We start from the raw sequence: 15,407 nt of genomic DNA, 5'->3' as shown, positions 1-15,407 counted from the left end.
CAACAGCCAGGTAGAGATCACAATGATGTGTTAGACGTTTCTGATTTGTAATGATCCTGAGGGCTGCATGATATACTGAATCAAGTGCTCTCAGGGTGGTGGCTGAGGCCTGCATATATATAGCATCACTAAAATCTAAAACCGACAGTAATGTACATCGTACCAGCTCCTTCCTGGCCTCAAAAGAAAAACAAACCTTATGCCGGTAATAAAATCCTGTTTTCAGCTTGAGCTTCCTAATCAAGTTCTCTACATGCACAGTAAAGCTCAGCTTATCATCAACCCACACACCCAAATATTTGTACACTTTAACTTGCTCTATAGTATGTCCAGCCAATGTAGCAAGGACATGATTTGTAACATGCCTGGCATTTGAAAATACCATGCATTTTGTTTTACCCGAATTTAGAATCAGCTTTAAATCATACAGATTCTGTTGTATGATGTTACATGCTCTTTGGGCATTTTCAAAAGCTAAAGATAAACTTGAATAAAGAACAGTGTCATCTGCATAAAAAGGAACATCCGCTGTTTCAATAAGATCCCCAATGTTGTTGATATACAAAATGGAACAACAGTGGGCCCAAAATAGAACCTTGCGGAACACCTGAGCACACCTCTATGGACTCATAGGTAGTTTATTAGTAGTCTATTGATAGGTAGTTTATAAACCAATCTAGAGCATGACCAGTAATTCCACAACATTTTAACCTTTGCACTAACACAGCATGGTCCACGGTGTCAAAAGCCTTCGACAAATCAATAAAGACAGACAACACAATGTAACTTCTAAATCAAGAGCACAGTGGATGTAATTTAAAACCTTCAATGTTGCTGAAACAGTGCTGTGGCCAGACCTAAAACCTGATTGCATTCCATTTAAGAGGTTGTTTTCTTGGAGGTAGGCCTTCAGCTGCCTACTAACTAAGGACAGACAGACAATTTTGATATGGGGCGAATAGTTGACAAGTAGCGAAGGATCTCCGTTATTATTTCTCCAGTGTACGGAATGCCACCCACACTCTCCGATATCTCCTTTCACATTGCGTCCTTTTCTTTCTTTCTTTCTTTCCTTCCTTTCTTTCTTTCTTGCCTTCTTTCTTTCTTTCTTTCTCCTGGAGCTCTGACATTGGCACTGCTGATGAATGTTAAATGTCCTCCGGCTGCATCAAAATGTATTGCAGGCTGTACTCTATGAATGAGAATTTGTGTGTTGCGGTATTTGTGTGTCTGCATAGTTTGGTTTTATGTGTGTGATAGTGCAGAGAAGGATATTAAAAGTGAATGCTGTTAAGAGTGAGGAGTAATGTGTTTTCTTGGAGTGTGTGCATAAAGCTGAAAAGTTAGGTACTCGTGTGTGTGTGTGTGTGTGTGTGTGTGTGTGTGTGCAGAAGATTACATATGATATCTCACTCGTCTAGCTCCAATATTCCCTCCCAGAATAGCTGTTGCCTGGAGGTGGGTGGGTGTTAAGGTAAGTGCCTGCTGTAGGGGATGGATGGATGAGGAGAGGAGCTGAGACGGGGCTCTTCAGTGCGACCATTTTCACCCACATATGCGCCTAAATATTATGCTGTGTGACCTGTCATTTTTATTTAGGAACACCAGAGTGAGTACCTAGAAACATTTTAAGGATTTTAGCTTTATTACCTCAAATATGTTTCATTGTGCTCCTAAATATCTTTGTGTTGCATCTACATTTTCCAATGTAGGCGCACACGTGCTCCTTGTAGAAAAAGGTTAGCGTGGAGCCCAGGGCGAGGCAAAAACAGGAGAGGGAAAGGGAGGAAAGAGGAGAGAAGAAAATGGATCAGAGCAACGCTGGTCCATTGTGTCTGTAGAACCAAGAAGTTCTACAGTCTAGCATTCCAGTGCTTGATGGAGATGGTGCTGTAGTCAAAACAACATGCAGCATGTTTGTGTTGATCTATTGGTTCTCTCACTCTGTAGTATACACTGAGTGTACAAAACATTACGGACACCTGCTCTTTCCGTGACATAGGCTGACCATGGGAATCCAGGTGAAAGCTACAGTGTGATCCCTTACTGATGTCACTTGTTAAATCCACTTTAGTCAGTGTAGTTGAAGGGGAGGAGACAGGTTAAAGAAGGATTTTTAAGCCTTGAGACAATTAAGATTTGGATTATGTATGTCATTCAGAGAGTGAATATAAGAGAAAATATTTAGGTGCCTTTGAACGGGGTATGGCACCCATTTGAGTGTCAAGAACTGCAACGCTGCTGGGTTTTTCACACTCAACAGTTTCCCATGTGTATCAAGAATGGTCCACCACCCAATGGACAGCCAGACAACTTGACACAACTGTGGGAAGCATTGGAGTCAACATGGGCCAGCATCCCTGTGGAATGCTTTCAACACCTTGTAGAGTCCATGCCCTGATGAATTGAGGCTGTTCTGAGGGCAAAAGGGGGGGGGGGGGGGTGTGCAACTCAATATTAGGAAGGTGTTCTTAATATTTTGTACAATGTGTAATGCAGTACAGTGGGGACCAGTACTGAAAAAAAGTATGAAAATGTATGCATTCACTACTGTAAGTCGCTCTGGATAAGAGCGTCTGCTAAATGACTCAAATGTAAATATAAAAGTCTGGAGGTATTTCTGTTTGCCAACCGGGTCACACATATAAACACAGGGAGGGAGGGAGGGAGGGAGGGAGGGAGGGAGGGAGGGAGGGAGGGAGGGAGGGAGGGAGGGAGGGAGGGAGGGAGGGAGGGAGGGAGGGAGGGGGGAGAAAGGGAGGGAGGGAGGGAGGGAGGAAGAGAGGGAGAAAGAGAGGGAGGGAGGGAGGGAGGGAGGGAGGGGGGAGAAAGAGAGGGAGGGAGGGAGGGAGGGAGGGAGGGAGGGAGGGAGGGAGGGAGAGAGGGAGGGGAGGGAGGGAGGGGGGAGAAAGAGAGGGAGGGAGGGAGGGAGGGAGGGAGGGAGGGAGGGAGGGAGAGAGGGAGGGGAGGGAGGGGAGGGGAGGGGAGGAGGTAGGAAGATGGCACGGTAGGACCTCACATTGGACAGAGGGAGGAGTGGCGAGAGTAACAGTAACACACATTGCCTGTTTGGATGAAGCTTCATGTAAGCTCCTGATAGCTCCCCTAGTGTTGGCTAGTCTTAACAGCAGGCACACACACTCACTCACTCAGGCTTATTTCAGCAAGGCACAAGAGGGTGTGAAATATGGCCAATATACCACAGCTAAGGGCTGTTCTTATGCACGACACAATGATGGGTGCCTGGATACAACCTTTAGCCGTGGAATATTGGCAATATACCACAACCTCCCGAGTTGCCTTATTGCTATTATAAACAGGTTACCAGTGTAATATATAAATATTTTTCATACCCGTGGTATACTGTCTGACATGCCACGGATTTCAGCCAATCAGCATTCAGGGCTCGAACCACCAGGTTTATAATACCTGTCTGAGTTTATACCTTCAATTCATCTTGTTTAGGATGACAGTGCTATACCCCATTTGCATCCCCGTTGAAGACTCCGAATATTGATTTGTTCAATCAATCAAATTTTCTCCCCAAAATATTAAGGACACCTTCCTAATATTGAGTTGCACACCCCTCCCCAGTTTGCCCTCAGAACAGCCTCAATTCATCAGGGCATGGACTCTACAAGGTGTCTAATGCGTTCCACAGGGATGCTGGCCCATGTTGACTCCAATGCTTCCCACAGTTGTGTCAAAACTCAAGCTCTCAGATGATCTTCACCACATTTATTTGTCAGATTGAATGGTTCTAGCGATGAGGAGGCGTGTCTACTGATCTAGCCTAACGTAGAGCATAGTTTTTTCCTCTCATTTACCGTACATGAGTTCTTCTGATGCTTTTCTCTCGAAAGCCAGAGACCGTGAATTCTAACCCCTGACCTCTCTCCTTTCTCTCTCTCCTTCACTTACCTCCACAGATCTGAAGAGAGAGGCCAGTATCTGCCACATGCTGAAGCACCCTCACATCGTAGAGCTGGTGGAGACATACAGCTCAGATGGCATGCTCTACATGGTCTTCGAGTTGTAAGTCTGTCACACACTCTGTAACTTATCTATTACACATGATCACACACACACACACACTCATTCACTTATATATTCTGCAAGCATTTTTTTGTGATATCAAAGTATTTTATTTTGTGGCAGCGCAGTCACGCTAGAATGGTATTATTGATGTGACAGCTGGTAATGGGATTCCTACTGCTCGCTAACGCCAGCATAGCTATGCTAGTTATCAGGCCAAAATATGGGTACAGGGCAAAGGGGTGTGTGTATCAGTGTAGGAAGTTGTTCTAGAATGTGTTGGAAGTGAAAGGTGATAATAGGAGTGGAGAAAGCCGAGAGAAGGACGGAGTAAGAAGAGGGAGAAAGAGATGGTAGAGGGCTGGAAGGATGACGGAGCCCGAGCGGACAGGTGGTAGAGGAAGTGATAGAGAAAGTAAGAGAGGGAGAGATGGCGAGAGAGGGAAAGGGAGTGAGTGTTAATGCCATATTACTGGGTTTCAATACCGTTAAAAAAATATATATATTGTGGGTTGGGAGGTTTATACCATTTCTTAGAAGTTAAGTATAACTATAAGAAATCTAAGATGTGTAAAATAAATTATATCCAGCTTAGGGCTCCAGCTTTGCATTTGGTTTGCTAACTTGCTAGCTAAGCGGCTAGATGTCAAGATTAAGCTTCTTGGTTACAGCAGAGATATTCAATCCCCTCCTGGATCAAGATCCCTGTTGCCTAAATTGTCTTGTGCTGTTTGTTTTAAATAGAACCCCTTGTGGGCACTTCCGCTAATACCGTATACCCCGGTATGGTACAGAACCTTTATGACTGCATGAACATCTGGATACCACCCAGCCCTAGTGAGAGAGGCCGGGATGTAGAAGAGACAGTGTATGCAGAAAAATAAGAAAGAGAGAACGAAGAAAAAAAGCACAGCCAATGTGGAATATGAAGAAGCAGAGATAAGACAAAGATTCCACACCAGAGGAGCCTCCCCTTAGGTCCCTGAAGACTCCACAGACACACACACACGAGTGCACAAACACACACCATGGCAAATTCCTTTACGTGAAATATGAAATGTCCTGTTTCACATCTCTCTCATGTGCGTCAAAGGATTCGATTAAAAATGAACAAGTTTCATTTTGGGTAACTTCCATAGCTTTATCACACACAAATATGCAGACCCACAAACTCATGCTACAGACACACAGCTTTCAAACCAGCCCATAGCAGTTGTGTCTATTGAGTATTGGATAGTAAAGTAGAGACAGTAACACACACATCAAACTGTAATAAGCCTTTTCACCTCCTGAAGTCTGGACATTTACATTGACCTTTATGCTAAACTGACCTCTCTTCTTCCCCTCTCTCACTCTCCCTCCCTCTCCTTCCCCCTGTATCTCCCTCTCCCTCGGCCTCTCTCGCTCTCCCTCGCTCTCCTTCCCCCTGTATCTCCCTCTCCCTCGGCCTCTCTCGCTCTCCCCCCTCTCCTTCCTCCTGTATCTCCCTCTCCCTCGGCCTCTCTCGCTCTCCCTCCCTCTCCTTCCCCCTGTATCTCCCTCTCCCTCGACCTCTCTCACTCTCCCTCCCTCTCCTTCCTCCTGTATCTCCATCTCCCTCGGCCTCTCTCGCTCTCCCTCCCTCTCCTTCCCCCTGTATCTCCCTCTCCCTCGGCCTCTCTCGCTCTCCCTCCCTCTCCTTCCCCCTATATCTCCATCTCCCTCGGCCTCTCTCACTCTCCCTCCCTCTCCTTCCCCCTGTATCTCCCTCTCCCTCGGCCACTCTCCCTCCCTCTCCTTCCCCCTGTATCTCCCTCTCCCTCGGCCTCTCTCGCTCTCCCTCCCTCTCCTTGCCCCTGTATCTTCCTCTCCCTCGGCCTCTCTCGCTCTCCCTCCCTCTCCTTCCCCCTGTATCTCCCTCTCCCTCGGCCTCTCTCGCTCTCCCTCCCTCTCCTTCCCCCTGTATCTCCCTCTCCCTCAACCTCTCTCGCTCTCCCCCCCTCTCCTTCCCCCTGTATCTCCCTCTCCCTCGGCCTCTCTCGCTCCCCCCCTCTCCTTCCCCCTGTATCTCCCTCTCCCTCGGCCTCTCTCGCTCTCCCCCCATCTCCTTCCCCCTGTATCTCCCTCAACCTCTCTCGCTCCCCCCCTCTCCTTCCCCCTGTATCTCCCTCTCCCTTGGCCTCTCTCGCTCTCCCTCCCTCTCCTTCCCCCTGTATCTCCCTCTCCCTCAACCTCTCTCGCTCTCCCTCCCTCTCCATCTCCCTCTCCCTCAACCTCTCTCACTCTCCCCCCCTCTCCTTCCCCCTGTATCTCCCTCGGCCTCTCTCGCCCCCACCCCCTCTCCTTCCCCATGTATCTCCCTCAACCTCTCTCGCTCTCCCTCCCTCTCCTTCCCCCTGTATCTCCCTCTCCCTCGGCCTCTCTCGCTCTCCTTCCCTCTCCTTCCCCCTGTATCTCCCTCTCCCTCAACCTCTCTCGCTCTCCCCCCCTCTCCTTTCCCCTGTATCTCCCTCAACCTCTCTCGCTCTCCCTCCCTCTCCTTCCCCCTGTATCTCCCTCTCCCTCGGCCTCTCTCACTCTCCCTCCCTCTCCTTCCTCCTGTATCTCCCTCTCCCTCGGCCTCTCTCGCTCTCCCTACCTCTCCTTCCCCCTGTATCTCCCTCTCCCTCGGCCTCTCTCGCTCTCCCTCCCTCTCCTTCCCCCTGTATCTCCCTCTCCCTCGGCCTCTCTCGCTCTCCCTCCCTCTCCTTCCTCCTGCATCTCCATCTCCCTCGGCCTCTCTCGCTCTCCCTCCCTCTCCTTCCCCCTGTATCTCCCTCTCCCTCGGCCTCTCTCGCTCTCCCTCCCTCTCCTTCCTCCTGTATCTCCCTCTCCCTCGGCCTCTCTCGCTCTCCTACAGTATGGATGGAGCAGACCTGTGTTTTGAGATCGTGAAGAGGGCAGATGCTGGCTTTGTGTACAGTGAAGCAGTGGCCAGGTAAGACCACTTCCCATGATTCTCTGCCTGAAGAGTTCCGCCTCTCAAGGCCATACTTCCATGTGGCATTCAGCATTTCAAAACACAACACTAGTGAAAAAGAAATTCAGAGAAGAATAGAAAAACACACGATACTAAAAACAACAGTATCCACTTGTTGCTATTACAGTGTTGACATTATAACCAGTGGTGGAAAAAGTACCCCATTTTCATACTTGATTAAAATTAAAGATAAATTAATAGAAAATGACAAAAGTGAAAGTCACCCAGTAAAATTCTACTTGAGTAAAAGTTTAAAAAAAAATGTTTTTAAATATACTAATAAGTATCAAAAGTATAAATAATTTAATATTCCTTATATTAACGGTACAATTGTATAGTTTTTTTTAAATTTACAGATAGCCAGGGGCACTCTCCAACACTCAGACATAATTTACAAACTAAGCATTTATGTTTAGTGAGTCCGCCAGATCAGCGGCAGTAGGGACGACCAGGGATGTTCTCTTGATAAGTGCGTGAATTGGACCAGTTTCCTGTCCTGCTAAGCATTCAAAATGTAACGAGTACTTTTGGGGTGTCAGGGAAAATGTAAGTAGTAGAAAGTACATTATTTTCTTTAGGAAGGTAGTGGAGTAAAAGTAAAACTTGTCCAAAATATGAATAGTAAAGTACAGATACCCCCAAAAAACTACTTAAGTAGTACTTTGAAGTATTTTTACTTACTTTAAGTACTTTACACCACTGATTACAACAATGTTGTATCGAATCAACAGTCATGGTGTTTTATCGCTCTCTATCCCTCTCCAGTCACTACATGAGACAGATCCTAGAGGCACTACGGTATTGCCATGACAACAACGTCATCCATCGAGACGTGAAGGTAGGCCGGAGTGTCTATTTGATAGTGCGTGTGTGTTTACTCTGAGTTGGGAACTTGCTCTGATTTTACCGACAGTGCTAAGCTCACCCCAGTCCTCTCCTCAGCCATCATGACCCAGACTACGACAGCTAAGGAGGGAGTTCTCTCTGTTTTCCCATCTTGGCCCAGACTTTTGAGTCTCTGTCTGAACAATGAATAAGTGATAGGTTGTGCTTCTTTTCTTCTCGATATTTTGTCTTCTGTCTGTCTGGCGGCCCTGTTCTGGGTCTGTGATGTGCCGGACAGATTATTTTATTTTTCAGGGATTTAAAACTCCACTCCTGGAGACCTAAAGCAAATATACCTAAGCCAAAAAAAGCATGCTATTGCATTACAGTTAGTTGGTTTTGTATTTCATAAAAAACCTTCTGTGACAATATTCCTGTTATTACAGAAATACATATAAGTGTTAGTTTGATCAGGCTCGTTAATGGTGAACCACACAGCTGGTGTTATCTGGTCAGGATGGAAGCGGTGAGAAACCAGGCAGCTAGCTGGCACCCTCTGGGTGAGAACGTGAAGACACAGTGGTTTTATTAGGGTTGACATGTAGCTGCTAAAAACCACTGCATCCTTTACGTCTCATGTGAGCTGATGATATGGTGGAGGTTTCGTTGTTATTGATGTCCTGGCAGTGGTTAGATGATAAACTTTTCAACCTTGACTATATTGTTCCGTAACCATGAGTCAACGTCAGACATTTTATCTTTGGAGATAAATTGCAATAACTATGAGTAGTGTGTAGTCGTTGTACGAGCTTCCTGAGTTGAAGCTGGTGTAGTTATGTTGGAAACCCCAAACAGTCTTATCATATACGCTGAGAATGCAAAACATTAGGAACACCTTCCTAATATTGAGTTCCACCCACCTCTACAAGGTGTATAAAGCGTTCCACAGGGATGCTGGCCCATGTTGACTCCAATGCTTCCCACAGTTGTCATGTTGTCTGGATGTCCTTTGGGTGGTGGAACGTTCTTGATACACATGGGAAACTGTTGTGCGTGAAAAACCCAGCAGCGTTGCAGTTCTTGACACAAACCAGTGCGTCTGGCACCTACCATACCCCGTTCAAAGGCACTTAGATCTTTTGTCTTGCCCATTCACCCTCTGAATGGCGCACATACACAATCCATGTCTCAAGGCTTTAATTCCTTCTTTAACTCGTCTCCTCCCCTTCATCTACACTGATTTGAAGTGGATTTAACAAGTAACATCGATAACGGATCATAGATTTCACCTGGATTCACCTGGTCAGTCTAATTCATGGAATAGAAAGTGTTATTAATGTTTTGTATACTCGATGTATATCCCTTTCAGAGAAAGAAGTGGTTTTCTCAGCAGGCACAGACAGAGTGAGACGGAAATAGCCTAAAGCACAGGCTGTTAAAACACTGCTGACAGTTTCCACACCAGACACTGCTGGGGACAGATATAGATCCCCCTTCTCTCTCTCTCTCTCTCTCTCTCTCTCTCTCTCTCTCTCTCTCTCTCAATCTCTGTTAAAGAGCTTGACAAACACTGTTCGCTATCACACATTGGCCATTATATATCAGCACTGATAAAACGTTGGGGTTTACAAGATCACAGCATAGTCAGTCAGCTACGTCTGTACCCACTCTGCATGAAGATGCTCAGATATGTTATATACATACATTTCTTCGTTTGTAACTATGTTTTGAGGGTGACCCAGCTTTTGGCTCAATGGCTATGGGTTGTGATTAATGCCAGAAGAGCACAGATCAGAGACCTAGACCTATCTCTGGTTTCTCATTGGTGGAGATTGGTATCGAGTAGCTCTTACTTTATCATATGTAGCTTACTCTCTGATTAAGGGTTAACTCTACAGGGGTCACACACACGGGTTGTATGGCAATCAGTGTATCGTGTGTGGCCCCCATGTGTGAAAGTCAAAAGTCATTGAATTCATTTCAATCCCAAGAAGCATAAATCACAGAATTAAAAAGAAAGATGCATCCTTTTTGCAAAAGGCACTAAATTAAAACTGCAAAAAAATTATGCTAAGAAATTATCTGTCCTGAATACAAAGCATTAAGTTTGGGGCAAATCCAACACATGACTGAGTACCACTCTTCATATGTTCAAGCATGGTGGGGCTGCATCATGTTATGGGTATGCTTGTCATAGAGTTAAGCACAGGCAAAATCCTAGAGGATTTTGCCTGCAGACACTGGGAGATAAATTCCCCTTTCAGCAGGGCAATAACCTAAAACATGAGGCCAAATTTTGCAGGAAATGCTTACCAACATGGCATTGAATGTTCCTGAGTGGTATAATAACTGTTTTGAAAATCTATGGCAAGACTTGAAAATGGCTGTCTAGCAATGATCAACAACCAACTTGAAAGAGCTTGAAAAAAATGTCAAATTCATTCCAGGTCTGAAAAGCTCTTAGAGATTTACCCAGAAAGACTCACAGCTGTAATTGATCACTGCCAAAGGTGATTCTAATATGTATTAACTCGGGTGGGAATATTTAAGTACATTTTGTTTTCACTTTGTCATTATGGGTTTTGAATTCAGGTTGTAACAAAATGTGGAATAAGTTAAGGGGTATGAATACAATGCTTTCAGACAGTATCTCTTGCAATCAAACATTAGCTACGTCTGCGTTCCGTGTGCACTCTAGGCTATAGAGAGAAATAGTAACGGCGTCTTTTTTGTAGGCACAAACTCCGCCATGGTTCGTTGGACAAAGTCTATGGAGAAATGAATGCCATTTTTGAGTAAACGCCAAAATAAGGTCTATGGTAAACACAGGCTTAGGAGATGTTATATGTTTTGTTCTACGAGATAATCTTCATCAGCTAATGTATTTTATTTGTGCATTTTGAAGCATTTATGTAATTAAAAAAAGCACAAAAAGGCTCATGTTAATTAACTGATTTTATCTAATAGAACAAAACGTATTAGATCTCCTTGTCACGCCCTGGCCATAGAGAGGCTTTTTATACTCTATTTTGGTTAGGCCAGGGTGTGACTAGGGAGGGCGTTCTATGTTCTTTTTTCTATGTTTTTGTATTTCTTTGTTTTTGGCCGGGTATGGGTCTCAATCAGGAACAGCTGTCAGTTGTTGTCTCTGGTTGAGAACCATACTTAGGTAGCTCTTGCCTACATGGGTTTTGTGGGTAGTTATTTTCTGTTTCGTATCTGTACCAGACAGAACTGTTTCGGTTTCATTTCGTTCTCTTGTTATTTTTGTTTTAGTGTTCTGTGTTTAATAAATTCATCATGAACACGTACCACGCTGCACATTGGTCCTCCGATCCTCCCTACTACTCCTCCTCAGAAGAGGAGGAAGACGAGCGTTACAGAATCACCCACCACCAAAGGACCAAGCAGCATGGTGAGGAGCAGCAGAGCTATCTGGAGAAATGGACATGGGAGGAGATACGGGAAGGCAAGGGACCCTGGGCACAGGCTGGGGATTATCGCCGTCCACAGGAGGAACTGGAGGCAGCTTAAGGCTGCGAGTTGGCACGGCTGGCAAGGAAGCCCGAGAGGCAGCCCCAAAAATGTATTGGGGGGTGGCACACAAGGAGTGTGGCAGAGTCAGGAGTCAGACCTGAGCCAACTCCCCGTGCTTATCGTAAGGAGCCAAGGATGGAACCAGAGCCGGTCAGGGCGGAATTGGAGGTGAGCGACGGAAGCGAAGCAGAGACAGTGAAGGAGTTAATGGGGAGATTGGAGGAGAGAGTAATGAGGGAGTTGTTGTGTTGGTTATGAGGCACAGCATCCGCCCGACAGAGTGTGTCTGGGATTTGATGTCACTTGAGTCAGCTCTCCATACTCGTTCTGAGGTGCGTGCTAGCCGTCTGGTGAGGACTGTGCCAGCCCCACGCACCAGGCCTTCTGTGCGCCTCCCTAGCCCTGCACGTCCTGTTCCAGCTCGGCGCTACAGCTCTCCAAGACGTGCTTACCATGGCGGGCATCGTACTGGTCAAGCACCGTGTTATGCGGTGGAGCGCACGGTGTCTCCAGTACGTGTTCTTAGCCCGGCGCGCTACATCCCAGCTCCCCACATCTGCCGGGCTAGGGTGAGCATCCAGCCAGGACGGATGGTGCCAGCCCTGCTCTCCAGACCTCCAGTACGTCTCCTCTCCATGAACATGTACCACGCTGCGCATTGGTCCTCCGATCCTTCCTACTACTCCTCCTCAGAAGAGGAGGAAGACGAGCGTTACACTCCTAAGCCTGTGTTAACCTCAGACCTGATTTTCAGCGTTTATCCCAAAACTTTCCACAATCATTTTCCCCATAGGGATGGCTGAACAAACCAGAGGTAACTCTGGGTTTTAGGGCTACAAGCTGGCAAGCTCTATTTGTTGTAGAGTAATGCAGAAACAAGCCATATGCATTGTTCCATGGCAAGCACTGTCTCTTTCCCTTCAAATACTGCATACTCACTATGTCCACTGAACTGAATAGTTTATTGTCGAAGCTGTAACTGTATGTTGTCTCTGGTTTGTGTTCTTTGTGTGTGTGGTGTTATCTCTTAACAAAGACCAAACACACGTACACACACGCACACAACAAAGCCTTCACCTCGCTATGTGTGGTGTCAGCACTGTGGGCAGTGAGCCACTGAGACATAGACTATAGAGGTAATTACTGGATCAGCAATGCAGTGGTAGGCAAACGAGCTCTGTTGATATACATAACAAAACTGAACTCTACTCTTCAAACTGTGGCAACAGAGAGAAGTGAATGTTTGCTGCTTCCGAAAGTTCTGTTATTTCTATTCACTAGGCTGTAAGAGGGGCCAGTGGGACTAATCTACACTCTGATAAACAACCAGACAGTGAATTGAAGAGAGATGGGTCTTATCTGTAACGGCTGATAGCTCAATGTGGAGGAAATGTCACATTCTCCATATGAATGGAGAGAAGAAAGAGACCGTGAGAGGGATGGAGGGACGAAAGAGAACAAGGGAAGGACGAAAGAGAATGAGACGAAAGCGGCAGCACTAGCAGAGTGATCTTAATAGGCTTTTCCTTTTCCTACTGTATACATTAGCTGGTAGAGTGACATTGACCCTCTCAGGTCTATGTGTGTTAGTGGCCACAGAAGCTTCTTAAAAGTATGATTAATGTTGTTTATGACTGAGTGGAATGGGGTGTGTCTACTGATAACTATCATGTAATGGGAACCAAGGGTTCCTGGCATTTGGATATAGACAATCCAGCTCTGAAAATGTGCAACAGCCACTGTAGTGGCGCACACTAGGGCTGGGCGATATGGCCAAAATATCACATCATATGTTAATTTTTGACTGTATTTGGCAGTATTTTATGTTTTTGATTCATTCAAGTTCTACATTTGCTTTATGAGTAGTGTGTGACCCTAGGGTGGCATCACATATATTCTAAATTATATCAATGGGTCTTTCTCCATTCTGATTGTTTTATACTGTTCAATTCAACTTCAACATAAAATCATTTCCTGCATTTCCATCAGTGTCACGGCTCTCGTCGTAACGAGGAACTGACCAAAGCACAGCGTGGTAAGTGTTCATGATTTTATTTGATCACAAAACACTCAAACAAAATAAACAAGAGGTAAAAGCGAAACAGTTCTGTAAGGAGCTTAAACTATACAGAAAACAACTACCCACAAAACAAAGGTGGGAAAAAGGCTGCATAAGTATGATTCCCAATCAGAGACAACGATCGACAGCTGTCCCTGATTGAGAACCATACCCGGCCAAAACATAGCAATAAAGAAACTAGAATGCCCCCCAAAGGTGCGGACTCCGGCCGCAAAACCTGACTCTATAGGGGAGGGTCCGGGTGGGCATCTACTTTGGTGGCAGCTCCGGTGCGGGACGCAGACCCCGTTCCACCTCGCCACTTTGGTGGCGCCTCTGGACTGGGTACCCTCGCTGCAGGCCCCTGACTTGGGACCCTCGCTGCAGGCCCCGGACTGGGGACCCTTCGCTGCAGGCCCCGGACTGGGGACCCTCGCTGCAGGCCCCGGACTGGGGACCCTCGCTGCAGGCCCCGGACTGGGAACCCTCGCTGCAGGCCCCGGACTGGGAACCCTCGCTGCAGGCCCCGGACTGGGGACCCTCGCTGCAGGCCCCGGACTGGGGACCCTCGTTGCAAGCCCCGGACTGGGGACCCTCGCTGCAGGCCCCGGACTGGGGACCCTCGCTGGAGGCTCCAGGCTGGAGACCGTCGTTGGAGGCTCCAGACTGGAGATCGTCGATGCAGACTCCAGACCAGGGACTGTCGCTGGAGGCTCCGGACCGCGGATCAATGCTGGAGGCTTCGTGCCAAGGATCCTCACTGCAGGCTCCGGGCCATGGATCATCACTGGAGGCTTCGTGCCATGGATCATCACTGGAGGCTTCATGCCATGGATCATCACTGGAGTGAGAAGACGTATAGGCAGCCTGGTGCGTGGAGCTGCCACAGGACTCACCAGGCTGGGGAGACATGCAGGAGGCCCCCACCCCACCACCCCCAACCCCTCTTTTTACACTGCTGCTACTCTCTGTTGATCATATATGCATAGTCACTTTAACTATACATTCATGTACATACTACCTCAATGGGGCCGACCAACCAGTGCTCCTGCACAGTGGCTAACCGGGCTATCTGCATTGTGTCCCACCCACCACCCGCCAACCCCTCTTTTATGCTACTGCTACTCTCTGTTCATCATATATGCATATGCCTTGAGTGAGAGATGACTCAAGTAGCAGAGTAAACTATAGAAATGGACGTTACACACAGCTATCACATTTAACAAACCAAACACTGTTATAGAAGGTAAAGTAAAAATCCAAACCGGTCCTGACATCAATACCGGTATATAGTAAAATACGGTATACCACCCAGTCCTAGCGCACACACACTCTCTCTTTCTCTCTCTCTCTCTCTCTCTCTGTCTCTCTCTCTCTCCCCCCCCCCCCCCGTGGACCACTGGCATAGTTAATGAGTGTGAGCCATGGTAGAGATATTGTGAATTACAGCCCTAATCTGCTATAAACAGCCAGGATAAATCAGGTTTAAAGTGGAGCCAAAATAAATGCCTTTGATTAAAATGCTGTGTTGGTTACCTTAATTGAGCTTAATATGTGTGAAAGTGTATATGCTTGACTGAAGGACACTTTTCTATTTAAAAAAAATCACACGCTTGTATGCGCACACATACACACTCACGCGTGCGACCGTACACATTCTGTAAGCAGCTCTGGGTGTACAGAAGTGTCTGCTGAATGACTCAAATATCAAATGTAAATGTGGTAGTCACTCTTTTTAGCATAAACTCAGAGACATGATTATTGTTGTTTGAAAAGGTAGCACTTTGACTATTATATTCAGACAAGGAAATACAAACAGTGTGCACTCTGCATAAAGGGTACAGGTTAAAGATTGAAGGCAGAAGTCTTCTGCTGAAGCTAGTGTAGGTTAGTAATAATTGCTGCCTCTGGGCAATACCAGTGGGGATTTTTACTCCCTTCCTCTCATCCTCT

General features: G+C 46.6%; 1 protein-coding gene across 28 annotated transcripts in view; it reads left to right on the top strand.

Moving 5' to 3' along the window:
• The window catches only part of LOC110501351 (peripheral plasma membrane protein CASK), a 202,496-nt gene that overhangs the window by 99,991 nt on the left and 87,098 nt on the right, over positions 1-15,407 (top strand). For all 28 annotated transcript variants that reach the window (XM_090215447.1, XM_090215444.1, XM_090215440.1 and 25 more), the window contains exons 3-5: positions 3,930-4,035; positions 6,914-6,991; positions 7,799-7,871. In XM_090215447.1, the coding sequence (XP_090071573.1) occupies positions 3,930-4,035; positions 6,914-6,991; positions 7,799-7,871 (257 nt within the window). The remainder of the gene's footprint in view (positions 1-3,929; positions 4,036-6,913; positions 6,992-7,798; positions 7,872-15,407) is intronic.

The sequence above is a fragment of the Oncorhynchus mykiss genome, chromosome 22 (assembly GCF_057628025.1).
Source record: "Oncorhynchus mykiss isolate SJ-2025 chromosome 22, ASM5762802v1, whole genome shotgun sequence".
NCBI classification, from domain to species: domain Eukaryota; kingdom Metazoa; phylum Chordata; class Actinopteri; order Salmoniformes; family Salmonidae; genus Oncorhynchus; species Oncorhynchus mykiss.
Note: the sequence above shows the minus strand (reverse complement) of the source record. Positions and strands in the feature narration are given on the sequence as shown.